We start from the raw sequence: 14,610 nt of genomic DNA, 5'->3' as shown, positions 1-14,610 counted from the left end.
GAGAAGAGACTGGGTACAAATACACTGACAAGTTTAAATGTAAAGAACATGTTGCTGTATCTGTGATTTTTCTGGTTCATTGCTCCAAAAACATCAGTTCGCAGATGTTGCCACCATTGCCATTTGAATTGTAACGTGATCCGTGGTCTGAATGCAAGGATAAGCTTTTTTTCTTCCATCCTGGGGAAACTATTGTCAGCTTCTTATTTTGAGGCCCTTTAATGTCATCATTACGTGTATATTAATAACTTAATTGCTGTTTGTACTTGACCCTGTCCCTGCCTCTGTAAGCTGTACAAACTCAAGACAAATGCATTATAAATGTAGGGTGTTTTGAAAAATGAAACCATGAACAGATTTTTATTATGCTGCGTTATGCAGCCATGGAGGTAGTCTTATGACTGATGTCACTGTCCTGAGAGGTGCCTTACAGCCTTAGGCATGTATTGTATATTTGTAAATCTAAGAGTTGGTTGTAGAACCAGGTGTTGAGGTGTGTGTACTGTTGGGTCTTATAAAGCCCATTTGCAGTTTGGGATGTCTTATAAGTGATGAGAGAGCCCCCCATACTGATTGTCTCCGTCTTCCTTGCCTTACAATGCTTGACCATCCTAACTGTGTCATCACTTACTCGGTTTACTTTTACTGAGGGATTTTCAGCAGGGGCTGTCTGAGGAAGGGCAAGGTGGCATTTGTGTAACTTGGAGAAGCCCATTCGAATATGTCAGAATGTTTGGTAAGTTACCGCTTACTTCATAGGGTTTGGGGGGAGCTTAAATAAGATAGCAATCAGCACATGAGGGCTCAATAAAAATTTAAAGGGATTTAGGGTAATTTGCCACAACCTCCAACCCTGCCTCCAGCACTGTGGATTTGTGAGTGTTTCTATCCCTGTCTGGCCCATAATAGATGTGCAGTACATGTTAGTTGAGAGAATTGAACTGATGGCTCATTACATATTAGGGAGTGGGGAGTCACTTGTTGAATATCTCTTAGGTGCGAGGAGTTCTTTAATTGAAACTAAACAAATGCTTATTCTCATTCAGTGCTCTAAGCAGTTCTCTCAGGCAGATGACATGCCATTTCCATGATTCAGTGAAATAATTGCCTCTCACAACTTGTACATGACACTGTAGGTTTTAAAGCCAGGAGTCAGCCCAGTGCTGGCCTCTCAGCACCAGCGTCTGCTGCCTCCTCCATCCTGAGGTTCGCACGTCAGCCTGATCACCTAGCACTGCCTGACTTTCTCTGGAAGTTGAGTGATTTTTCCTTACTATACCTGTAAACTTTTCTTTTAAATAGGAAGTGAAAAAAAAATCTTTTGTGAAGTACAATTCCTCTTCCTTCCAAACCTAGTTCAAATGCTTTTTCCATTTCTGTTAACATCCTGCTAATCGCATAGGTTGGGGTGTCTTAGACCCTTCACTCTTCCTTCCTGCACCTGTCCGGTGTCACCCCTGTTACCTCTGTGTTTAGCCTCTCCTCTCCAGCTGCACTGCGCCGCGGTGGGAGCCATGCTGATGTTGCTGGCTGAGGTGTCTTTCCATTCAAAGGTCATCCAAATACCACTGTGTAGGATCATCTGCAGCTGCGACGCTCAGCATGTCACTTCTCAAAAGATCTTGGTTGCCCTTTACCTTTCAGGGGCAAGAAACTCCTTTCTTCACTACTTCATATTATGGAAGATTGGGCCCAAAACTTTTCTTGACTTACAGGTCTTAACACTCCAGGGGAGTGAGTTTAAATGTAACTTTGAGAGATTATGAATTCACTGTTTATTGGTGTGCAGGATTCATGTGACTTCAAATTCTTCAATGTCTTTTTTGCATCTTGGAGATTCTTTAAAGCAAGGGCACTTTCATACCGGAGTATCATTAGGCTTTCAGATATAAAAATAAACTTAAACATTTAAGTATCAGTATATATTTCTCATACATCTCTTTCAGTAATATCATAAGTAGATTTTCAGCGTGACAATTGTGGAAACTGGATTGTTTCTTGATCTTAGAATTCTAATAGAGGGACAAAAACAGTGTCATTTTAATCATCATTTCTGAGATGTCATAAGGGCCCATACACATTTCAGGGACTTTATATGAATGTCCTTTGTACTTTCTTGGTATCAAATAGAACTTATTCCAGGATCTTGATGATAAAATATGTATGATTATAGAATTTTTAAAAGGGCTAATCATAGCCTTCTTTGACTACAGCTACCAAGAGAAACTAGAGAAGTAATGTGTCTTTGTTGAGCAAAATCTTACTAATCTGATCTGTGTATGCTGTTGATTACTCTTTAAATATCTGTGACAGAAAAGTTTTTGAAGCAAAATACGAGAACAAGCATACTTTTATGAGTACATTTCCATTACTGAAAAGGTTTCAAAATTGGCTGTGATTGGCAGATTTTTAGAAGTAGGTTAAACAGACTTATAGTTTGAAAACCTGAGTTAGTTGCCATTAGTTAGGTCTGGATTGTTGAGATTTTTGTTGGGTTATTGAATTTATGTTTTTACTGTATTTTAGAACATAAATAAAATGGATGTGTAATTTCAATTTTTAATAGAACTTATTTCTATTAAATAGCACCTGTGGAACTTTCTCAAGAGGAACAATTGTTGTGTGAAGGTAAGCATCTACAAGATGACTCTTTGAATATCTAATTGAAAAAACATTTAAGTTGTCTGTAGTGTATAAAGCTAAATATTGTTTTGTAAATATATATTATATCTCAATTTCTTGTCCAGGTTCAAATTCAGCTGTTAGCATGGAACTTTCAGAACCTGTTGGTAAGAAAATTTCTGACCATATGAATACAGTATTATGAAACTCTTTCACTCTCAAGATTTAAGGTGCACATGTAAGTGTCATGATTATTGTAATGCCTACATTTAACACTGACATTGAATCTTTGTGTTTGGATTGACAATGCCGTGATACATTTAGTAGTTGTCAATATAGAAGAATTGGGTGGAAGAATGGTAAAGTCAGTTTAAATAGTTATACTTGTTCCATTTACTTTGTGAAAAATTTCCTTCCTTTTTGTAACTTTCTTATTTTTAAGGGTTTTATATTTCCAAAAAGTTGATACCAAAGATATTACTTGTAGAGGAAAAAGAAAAGAGCCCCTAAATCCTGTGTCCTGGTTTTAAACTTTCCCTTTTTTCCACTGTCAGGGCATTTTGACGCTGGAGTTACTGGGCTGTTACAGATGATACATCTCCTGTTCACACTTTGTTTGTCCTTATGAAATGAAGCTTTATAAAAATAGCAATCTCTTGTAGTCTCTGAGTCAGAGCTCTGATGTCAGCAGTGAGGCCAGCTTGAAAGCTATTATCCATTTCTGTTGTGAAAGATACTTTCCTATGTGTCACTAGACATTGGAAAGTGGAACTAAATATGCAAAGTTCTATTTGTTGTTTGAAAGCATCTGTGTTTTAAAGTATAGACTATAAATATTTTACCAGAATACTGAGTTAAAATACCTTATTTCAGTAGAAAATGGGGAGACAGAAATGTCCCCAGAAGAATCATGGGAGCACAAAGAAGACATCAGTGAAGCAGAGCCAGTGGGTGGCTCCTTTGGAGGTGGAAGGCCCCCAGAGGAAAGTGCCCAGGAGATGATGGAGGAGGAAGAGGAGGTACCAGAACCCAAATCTGTGGATACACCGCCAGGTGCTCCTAAGAAGGAACATGTAAATGTAGTATTCATGGGGCATGTGGGTAAGTTGCATTCACAGCAATAAGAAATGACCAAAGTTACTGCGTACAACAAACAGAACATCTTCGCTACTTGGAGATGTTTAGTGAAACTGAATGGAATTGATCTAAAATGTCTTGACTTTTAACTTGAATTTTTGGCTGGCAAAAAATTGTCAGCACTTTATTCTTGAAGGTTGGACCGATTGACAGTTGTATAATGGAATAGAAGCTGGAAGAAAATAAGCTACAGTATATTTCTATGATGCATAATTGGTCTCTACACCACCGATGATGGCTCAGCATATTATGACATTTATTAATTAACATTCTAGAAAATGTGCCTATTTTTTTATGTGAACTTCAGTTATTCTGTTAACTTTATAGGATTGACTTTACTATGTAGTTTGATTTTGCGTAATGTAAGAAATTAATTGGAGTGAGTTCTGGATGCTAGTCAGGTTGCTGGTTTAGCACAAAACAAAACCCTATTTTATTTATTCAGGTGTTCTCTGTCTGACTTACTCCCAAAATTGTGAAAGGAAAATACAGGATTATGTGTCCTTTTTCCTTCTCTTTATCTCTGGCTTCCCCTATTCTTTTTCAGTAGCGAGAACCCTTTTGAAATTTGTAAAGGCACACCGACCACCTAAATGGAGCTCTCAGTCCTGGTCTGCTCTTGCTGTCCACTGAGGCTCCACTGCGGTAATTTATATTCTGTTGTTGCTGTGCTCTAAGCTAACGGTCAGGGAGGAATCTGTCCAAAAATTCATTTCTTTATCAGTAAAGTAGTTCTCAGTCATTGTTGAGCTGCAGGAGATCTTAGCAGCTTCATTTTACAAAGAGGAAGGTAACCAGCCAGAGCGTGTGCCCCAAATTCCTATCATTTCAGTTGCTGTTGCAAGATGTAATTATATCAGCTGAATGATGCCTTCAGTTGTTGGTGTTTTTAATTGTTGGTATTTGGGGGTTTTGTCTTTTACACCTGGTTTACACATTGTTGATGATTACTTTTAGATGCTGGCAAGTCAACCATTGGAGGACAAATAATGTAAGTATTTTCTGTTAAATAATAGTTAATTTAATGGAATGTTTTGGGCATTGCAAACATTCACACAAAGGGGGATAAAACAGATTACCCCAACTTAAGAAAAATTAATAATAAAATGACATTACTTGTAGGGAAAGCTGATGTTAAGTAGTTTTTGCAGTATGATCGTTGTTAGAATTTTCTGATGGAATTTAGGTCTTCTCTAAAATCTTCTGTCATCACCACCAGGAGCATAAATGGATTTATGAAAGCTGCGTTTTAGATTTTTTAATAAAAACTAATACAGAATCCTAGATTATGGGAAATGTCAGTCTGCTTTGAATATAATTTTCTTGGGAGTAATGAAAAGCAGTACTTGAATTAGGTGCATGGGGGAAAGTTTTTTCTAATCCATCAACTCCTTAAATTTATAATCAAAGATAGGTGGTTGGCTAACATGCTAAGATTAGAAGATATGAAAACACCATGGTTGAACTTTGGTGATGTATTCTAATATTGAAAATCTTTTTAATTAAAAGGCTTTTCTTTTTTTTAAATTGAAGTATCATTGATTTACAGTGTTTTAGTTTCAAACGTACAACACAATGGTTCAACAGTTACGCATATTATTAAATCCTCATCCTCTCTAGTGTGATTACTGTTGATCAACGTAGAAATATGTTACAGAATCATTGACTATGTTCTCCATGCTTTACTATTCTGACCAAATTATACTGTGATTGTGAATTATTGTGTCCTTTTATCCCCCTCAGCCTCTTTCCCCACCAGCTTGGTAACCATTGGTCACTTCTCAGTGTCTGAGTCTACTGCTGTTTTGTTCCTTCTGTTTTGCTTTGTTTTTATATTCCACAAATAAGTGAAATCATATGGTATTTGTCTTTGTCTGGCTTGTTTCCCTGAGCATAATACCTTCTAGATCCATCCATGTTGTTGGAAATGGCAGTATTTCTTTTCTTTCTATGGCTGAATAATATTCCATTATGTATATGTACCACATCTTTATCCTTTAGATAAATTTATCTATCCTTCATTCTATTGAAATTTATCTATCTTTTATTTTATTGATGGACATTTAGGTTGCTTCCATACCTTGGTTATTGCAAATAGTGCAGCAATAAACATAGGGGTGCATATGACTTTCAAAATCAGGGATTTTGTGTTTTTTGGGGGGGTAAATTACTGGGTCAAATGGTATTTCTATTTTTAGTTTTTTGAGGAACCTCCATACCGTTTACCACAGCAATTGCACCAATTTACATTCCCACCAAAGTGTAGGAGGGTTCTCCTTTCTCCACATCCTCAGCAGCATTTGTTATTTCTTGTCTTCAGAGAGTGGCCATCCTGACTGGTGTGAGGGGATACCTCAGTGTGGTTTTAATTTGCATTTCCCTTATGATTAGCGATGTGGATCTTTGCATGTGCCTGCTGGTCCTTTGTATTTCTTCTTTGGAGAAGTGTCTGTTCATGTCCTTCCCCCAGTTTTTAATTGGGTTATTGTTTTTTGGGTGTTGAGGCACATGAGTTCTTCATATATTTTGGATGTTAACACTTTATCAGATGGGTTGTTTACAAATATATTCTCCCCTACTGTAGGATAAGGCCTTTCATTTTTAATCCCTCCTAAATCAGACCCATTTCTTTAAACTATATCATCAGAGGATTCAGAGGGCTTATCTTCATGGTTTTGCTTTAAATAGTCTTAGTTGGTAATCTTGCCAGTTACTTGTGAAAATTTCCACAACAGACCCTAAAAGAAGCTATTAAAAAGGAATCCTTACCTAAGGCTCTATGGATGGACATGTTGGGCCCACTTTATGTATTTTAGAAGAATATATTTTTTGCTTATTGGCTGTAATTTTGGTTGGCATTTTCCTGGGCTTCTATGGTTGGTTGGAAGCATGCTCTGTAGATGACTGCAGAGCACACATAGAGATGAAGGCCAGAACAGGAAGGCTTTGATTTGGATAGATTGTGGCAAGGGAATGGTTAGTTATTACTAAGGAATTATTTTAAAATTATAATCTCTTTTTGACAAATATTTATAAAATATTAAATATTGAAATGTATTAGGCCTAATTTCTTGGACAACACTGTTGGAATTAATTTTGTTTAGTATTTACATTTGCTTTTTAAAAAAATTTTTATTCTGAAATAATTTGGCTTGGAGAAATGTTGCAAAAACAGTATAGGCTTCCTATTTGTCTTTCATTCAGCATACCTTAACGTTAACATTAAATAACTATAAATTAATTAAATAAATTAAATTAAATAACATTAAATAACTATAGTACAGTCATCAAAACTAGGAAGTTAACATTGGTGCAAAATTAACTAAACTATGTAGGTCTGACTTGAATTTTACCAGTTTCTCCACTAATGTAGTTTTTCTGTTCTAGAAGGGTGCACTGCATTTATTTGTTAAGTCTCCTTATTCTCCTCTCACTTGTGACATTTACTCAGTCTTGTCTTTCATGACCATCATCATTTGAAGAGTGCTATTCAGTGGCTTTATATGTTCTTGTATTGGGTTTGAGTGATGCTTTTTACAAAAAAATTGAGTATATAGATTTTGGGCAAAATATCACCGAAGATACATTGTACTCTTATCAGAGCATTCAGTCAGGGGTACATAATGTCAGTATTCGGCATGTTTTGTTGATTACTGGTGATATTAGTCATGATTACTTGGTTAAGGTGATGTCTGCTGGGATTCTCCAATGTAAAGTTATTTTTTCCCTGTTATCCTGGGGAAGATAATTTGAGACTATGTAAATGTCTTTTCCACAGAGATTTTCTGTGATTGCACCATCTATCCAGTGGTACCTTTACTTTAAAATAGTTGGTTTCTGAAGTTGGAATTCCTAAATTCCCTTAACTTCATTGAATAATTTGTGAGTAATTAAGTGCTTCTTTTGTCTTCAAATGTTTTCGGGTATTTGACTGGAATGGTTGACAAAAGGACACTTGAGAAATATGAAAGAGAAGCTAAAGAGAAAAAGAGAGACTTCGTATAATAAACTTTTATGATAATGATAAATACCTTTTAGGGAAATGCTGCCTGCTTAATGCTTTTGCAGTCTACTAAGATGTAAGTTCATGAAGTCTAAAATTGTGTCGTAACAAAGGAAAAGCTTCCCTTCCCCTCACAGCACACAGCAGATCAGTTCGTCATGACTTTATAACTTACACAGACAAAACTTGGAAACATCCAAACATCCTGTTGAGTAATAGACTTGTTCAGTAAATTATAAAACACTTATTTAATTGGGTCATTACCTGACAACTAAATGCATTTATAGAATTTATAATAAGCAGTAGTAGAACTTAGATTGCGTTGGAATTCAGGGAGAAAGCAGGTGACATGATAGTACTTCAGATATGATCATTAATTATGTAAATACTGGGAAGAAGAAAAGCATATGGACAGAATGGAAAAAATCTATTGAATACACAGCATCAGGTAGCAGTGTAACTCATGACCGGAGGAGCTATTTAGGTAGATAGTGGCAGCCTTTCAGAGACAGTAGAAAACGGAGGCCACGGCTGCAGTTCCAGAGTTGGGAGCAGGGACAGCGACTGGGGGTGAGAACCTTGTAGGCACAGGAGCAAAGGCCCAAAGGCAGAGGCGAGCTTATGTGTTCATGAGCAGAGAAGAGTCAGGTTTGGCTAGAGGTTTAAAAAGGAAAGTGAGATAAAAATGACATTAAGAGACAGGCAGAAAGGAAGATCATTTCCGGCATGTAAAAAAAAATTTCTTTTTGGTATCAATCTACAATTACCATAAGAACATTATGTTTATTTGGCTCCCCCCTTCACCAAGTACCCCGCACAAGCCCCATTAGAGTCACTGTCTGTCAGCGTAGTGAGATGGTGTAGAATCACTACTTGTCTTCTCTGTGTAGCCTAGCCCTCCCCATAAACCCCCACATTATACATGCTAATCATAATGCCGCCTTTCTTTTACCCTGCCCTTATCCCTCCCTTCCCCCCCATCCTCCTCAGTCCCTTTCCCTTTGTAACTGTTAGTCCATTCTCGGGTTCTGTGATTCTGCTGCTGTTTTGTTCCTTCAGTTTTTCCTTTGTTCTTATACTCCAGAGATGAGTGAAATCATTTGGTACTTGTCTTTCTCCACCTGGCTTATTTCACTGAGCATAATACCCTGTAGCTCTATCCATATTGTTGCAAATGGTAGGATTTGTTTTCTTCTTATGGCTGAATTATATTCCATTGTGCATATGTACCACATATTTTTTATCCATTCATCTACTGATGGACACGTAGGTTGTTTCCATTTCTTGGCTGCTGTAAATAGTACTGCGATAAACATAGGGGTGCATATGTCATTTTCAAGATGGGCTGCTGTATTCTTAGGGTAAATTCCTAGAAGTGGAATTCCTGGGTCAAATGGTATTTCTATTTTGAGCTTTTTGAGGAAATTCCATATAGCTTTCCACAATGGTTGAACGATTTTACATTCCCACCAGCAGTGTAGGAGGGTTCCCCTTTCTCCACATCCTCGCCAACATTTGTTGTTGTTTGTGTTTTGGATGGTGGCCATCCTTACTGGTGTGAAGTGATATCTCATTGTGGTTTTAATTTGCATTTCTCTGATGACAAGTGATGTGGCGCATCTTTTCATGTGTCTATTTGCCATCTGAATTTCTTCTTTGGAGAACTGCCTGTTCAGCTCCCCTGCCCATTTTTTAATTGGATTATTTGGTTTTTGTTTGTTGAGCTGTGTTAGCTCTTTATATATTTTGGATGTCAACCCTTTATCAGATCTTTCATTTATGAATATATTCTCCCTTACTGTAGGATGTCCTTTTGTTCTGTTAATGGTGTTCTTTACTGTACAGAAGCTTTTAAGCTTGATATAGTCCCATTTGTACATTTTTGTTTTTGTTTCCCTTGCCTGGGTAGATATGTTCATGAAGAAGTCACTCATGTTTATGTCCAAGAGATTTTTGCCTGTTTTTGTCTAAGACTTTTATGGTTTCATGACTTACATTCAGGTCTTTGATCCATTTTGAATTTACTTTTGTGTATGGGGTTAGACAGTGATCCATGTTTCCTCCTTTTTTGCAGTCATCACCTCAGCCTTTGGAGCTATGACCCTGACCACCAGCAGCGGGACCAGTAGCTCAGTCTTTGGCAGCACCACCTCATCGCCCTTGACGTCCAGCGTGTGAGCAGGTCCCGCTGGCAGAGGGCACTTTCGGATGAGCATGGATGCCCCCCACAGCAGCTCCACCACTGGGATATTTGGCTTTGGGTCAGGACGGAGTGGGAGAACTGGTCTCAAGAACCCTTTCTGGGGAGGGTTGAATCCGAACTCCCTGGGTGCAGCTGGCCAGAGCACACCCTCTACCTTCCACATGGCCAGCACACCTCAGGACACGTCTGGGATTGCAGGTAAGATTTGGAGTGGACTCGGTCTGCAGTGCAAGGCACTGTTTTAAGTGCTGACCCAGTCTTTGCTTTTAGAGCTGTACGCTGTGGTGAAGATTTAGATGTTATCACAGAAGTTATCTGTAACAGCATCAGGTACCATTGTAACTCATGACCGAAGTTGCTATTTAGGTAGAAAGCAGCAGCCTTTCCGAGACAGTAGAAAACTGAGGCAATCACCGCAATTCCAGAGTTGGGAGCAGGGACAGCGGCTGGGGTTCAGGACATTGCAGGCACAGTAGCAAAGGACCAAAGGCAGAGACAAGCTTATGTTTTCATGAACAGAGAAGAGCCAGGTGTGGCTAGAGGTTTAAAAAGGAAAGTGGGATAAAATGACATTAAGAGACATGCAGAAAGGGAGATTATTCATGGCCCTTAAAATTTTTTTTTTGGTATCAATCTTCAATTACCTGAAGAACATTATATTTACTAGGCTCCCTCCTTCACCAAGTACCGCACACATACCCCATTATAGTCTCTGTCCATCAGCATAGTAAGATGCTGTAAAATCACTACTTGTCTTCTCTGTATAGCCTAGCCCTCCCCGTGTCCCCACACATTATACCTGCCAATCATAATGCCCGCTTTATTTTACCCGGTTCTCATCCCTCCCTTCCCCCCCATCCTCCTCAGTCCCTTTCCCTTTGGTGACTGTTAGTCCATTCTTGGGTTCTGTGATTCTGCTGCTGTTTTGTTCCTTCAGTTTTTCCTTTGTTCTTATACTCCAGAGAGGAGTGAAATCATTTGGTACTTGTCTTTCTCCACCTGGCTTGTTTCACTGAGCATAATACCCTCTAGCTCCATCCATGTTGTTGCAATTGGTGGTATTTGTTTTCTTCTTATGGCTGAATTATATTCCATGGTGCATTTGTATCACATCTTTTTTTATCCATTCATCTACTGATGAACATGCAGGTTGTTTCCATTTCTTGGCTGTTGTAAATAGTGCTGTGATAAACATAGGGGTACATCTGTCTTTTTCACACGGGGCTGCTGTATTCTTAGAGTAGATTCCGAGGAGTGGAATTCCTGGGTCAAATGGTACTTCTATTTTGAGCTTTTTGAGGAACTTCCATATTGCTTTCCACAATGGTTGAACTATTTTACATTCCCACGAACATGGTAGGAGGGTTCCCCTTTCTCCACAGCCTCGCCAACATTTGTTGTTTGTGTTTTGGATGGCGGCGGGCCTTATTGGTGTGAGGTGATAACTCATTGTGGTTTTAATTTGCATTTCTCTGATGACAAGCGATGTGGCGCATCTTCTCATGTGTCTGTTTGCCATCTGAATTTCTTCTTTGGAGAACTGTCTGTTCAGCTCCCCTGCCCATTTTTTTATTGGATTATTTGCTTTTTGTTTGTGGAGCTCTGTTAGCGCTTTATATATTTTGGATATCAACCCTTTATCAGGTCTGTCATTTATGAATATATTCTCCCTTACTGTAGGATGTCCTTTTGTTCTGTTGATGGTGTTCTTTACTCTACAGAAGGTTTTAAGATTGATATAGTCCCATTTGTTCATTTTTGCTTTTGTTTCCCTTGCCTGGGCAGATACGTTCATGAAGAAGTCACTCATGTTTATGTCCAAGAGATTTTTGCCTGTTTTTGTCTAAGACTTTTATGGTTTCATGACTTACATTCAGGTCTGTGATCCACTTCGAACATACTTTTGTGTATGGGGTTAGACAATGATCCATGTTTCCTCCTGTTTTGCAGCCACCACCTCGGGCTTTGGAGCTACGACCCAGATCACCCGCAGCAGGACCAGTTCCTTAGTGTATGGCAGTACCACCCCATCACCCTTCATGTCCTGGGTGCCAGCAGGCCCCGCTGGCAGTGGGGGCTTTGGGATGAGCGTGGCTGCCCCCAACAGCAGCTCCACCACAAGGACGTTCCACTTTGCGGCAAGGTGGAGTCGGAAAACTGGTGGTACAGCACCTTTCGAAGGAGGCTTGATTTAGAAATCCCAGGGTGCTGCTGGACAGAATACATCCTCTGTCTGCCACGTGGCCAGCACGCCTCAGAACACATCTGTGTTTGCAGGTGAGATTTGGAATCGGCTCGGTCTCCAGTGCCAGGTGCTGTTTTAAGTGCCGACACAGTCTCCGCTCTTGGAGCTGTACGCTGTGGTGAAGAGACAGATGTTATCACAGTTGTTATCTGTGAACAGCATTAGGTAGCAGTGTAACTCATGACTGGAGGAGCTACTTAGGTAGTCAGCAGCAGCCTTTCTGACACAATAGGAAACAGGCCAGGGCCACAGTTCCAGAGTTGGGAGCAGGGACAGCAGCTGTGTGTGTGTTGCAGGCACAGGAGTAAAGGCCTGAAGGCAGAGATGCGCTCATGTTTTCATGAGCAGAGAAGAGCCAGGTGTGGCTAGAGGTTTAAAAAGGAAAGTGGGATAAAATGACATTGAGACAGGCAGAAAGGAAAATCATTCATGGCCTTTTAAAATGTATTTTTTTTTGTATCAGTCTACAATTACATGCAGAACATTATGTTTACTAGGCTTTCCCCTTCACCAAATGCCCCCCCATACTCCATTACAGTCACTGTCCATCAGTGTACTGAGGTACTGTAGAATCACTACTTGTCCTCTCTGTGTTGCTCAGCCCTTCCCGTGCACCCCCCCACATTAAACATGCCAATCATAAGGCCCCCTTTCTTTTTCCCTGCCGTTATCCCTCCCTTCCCACCCATCCTCCTCAGTCCCTTTCCCTTTGTAACTGTTAGTTCATTTTTGGGTTCTGTAATTCTGCTGCTCTTTTCTTCCTTCAGTTTTTCTTTGTTCTTATACTGCACATATGAGTGAAATCATTTGTTACTTGTCTTTCTCCACCTGGCTTATTTCACTGAGCATAGTACCCTCTAGCTCCATCCATGTTGTTGCAAATGGTAGGATTTGTTTTCTTCTTTTGGGTGAATAATATTCCATTGTGTATGTGTACCACATCTTTATCCATTCGTCTAATGATGGACTCTTAGGTTGCTTCCATTTCTTGGCTGTTGTAAATAGTACTGCCATAAACATATCGGTGCAGCTGTCTTTTTCAAACTGGGCTGCTGTATTCTTAGGGTAAATTTCTAGAAGTGGAATTCCTGGGTCAAATTGTATTTCTATTTTGAGTTTTTTGAGGAACCTCCATACTGCTTTCCACAATGGTTGATCTAATTTACATTCCCACCAGCAGTGTAGGAGGGTTCCCCTTTGTCTGCAAACTCACCAACATTCGTTGTTGTTTGTCTTTTGGATGGTAGCGATTCTTACTGGAGTAAGGTGATACTGTTTCCTCCTTTTTTGCAGCTACCACCTCGGGCTTTGGAGCTACGACCCAGACCACCAGCAGTGGGACCAGTAGCTCAGTGTTTGACAGCGGCACCTCATCACCCTTCATGTCTGGGGTATCAGCAGGCCCTGCTCACAGTTGGGGCTTTGGGGTGAGCGTGGCTGCCCCCCACAGCAGCTCCACCACTGGGGCATTCAGCTTTGGGGAGGACAGAGTGGGAGCAGTGGTGGCACAGCCCCTTTCTGGGGTGGCTTGAGTAAGAACTCCCTGGGTGCAGCTGGCCAGAGCACACCCTTTGCCTTCCACGTGGCCAGCAAGCCTCAGAAAACGTCTGTGTTTGCACATCAGATTTGGAATGGGCTCGGTGCCGGAGTCCAGCTCCAGCTGAGGTGTGGGTCACGAAGGAAAGGACAGCGTCAGCGAGTGAGATGAATGAGGAGACAAAACACACAATTAAAGTTGTAACATCTCCTGACATCAAGCGGCAGGGTCTTCATTTTTGTATCTTTCTACGGTTTTCATAATGTTGAACATTTTTTAAAATTATGAATAATACATTACTTTTTCTGTCAGTTTACATAATTTCAGCTTATTACCCTTAAGGAAATATCATTATTTCTTCTAATAGTAGCCATTTAAGATTTAATTTTTAACTTTCCCCTAGTCTATTTTGATTGGTAAATCATGTAAGCTACGTGTTAGGTGCTAAACAGAAAATGGCGTAAGACAGCGTGTGGGTTAAGCGTGTGGGCTATGATTTTTACTTTAAGCGTGTAAGATTATATAGACTTTTAGATATGTGTCTAAGGCTATATAAAGTTTAAGCAGGTTATATAAAATGCAATCTATATGTCTTTTGGTTATTAAGTGTAACTATATTATTAATTAAATCCTATCCTACACATGTGGGTTGAGGCTTACATCTGAAATCTAGGGACGGTACTCCTATCACCCATTCCTTAACATTCCTATGAATACAATAAAAACACCTTATTTTTTTATAATATTCATTCCACAATTTCAGATGTTTACACCTTTCTTCCTGCGTTTACAGGCACCAGGGCCTTGCAGTCCTCTTTATCCTTTATATAATAACACTAAATCTGCTCTTACTACCTTACTAT

General features: G+C 39.5%; 1 protein-coding gene across 1 annotated transcript; it reads left to right on the top strand.

The window, feature by feature from the left end:
* The first annotated feature begins 3,515 nt into the window (after positions 1-3,515).
* On the top strand, positions 3,516-14,394 carry LOC130679358 (uncharacterized). The gene is made up of 4 exons (XM_057487962.1): positions 3,516-3,695; positions 9,892-10,163; positions 11,916-12,242; positions 13,504-14,394. The coding sequence occupies exons 1-4, from the start codon at positions 3,516-3,518 to the stop codon at positions 13,556-13,558; spliced, it is 834 nt and encodes a 277-aa protein (XP_057343945.1). The 3' UTR covers positions 13,559-14,394.
* Positions 14,395-14,610: the final 216 nt, after the last annotated feature.

The sequence above is a fragment of the Manis pentadactyla genome, chromosome 10 (genome assembly GCF_030020395.1).
Source record: "Manis pentadactyla isolate mManPen7 chromosome 10, mManPen7.hap1, whole genome shotgun sequence".
Classification (NCBI taxonomy): domain Eukaryota; kingdom Metazoa; phylum Chordata; class Mammalia; order Pholidota; family Manidae; genus Manis; species Manis pentadactyla.
Note: the sequence above shows the minus strand (reverse complement) of the source record. Positions and strands in the feature narration are given on the sequence as shown.

Bases quoted from the DNA above. Each gene is read 5' to 3' on its own strand.
- LOC130679358 (XM_057487962.1), top strand. From the start codon at position 3,516: ATGTCCCCAGAAGAATCATGGGAGCACAAAGAAGACATCAGTGAAGCA. The intron at 3,696-9,891 runs GTAAATGTAGTA...CGGGACCAGTAG, and splicing joins GTGCTCCTAAGAAGGAACAT to CTCAGTCTTTGGCAGCACCA. The intron at 12,243-13,503 runs GTGAGATTTGGA...CCTTTTTTGCAG, and splicing joins GAACACATCTGTGTTTGCAG to CTACCACCTCGGGCTTTGGA.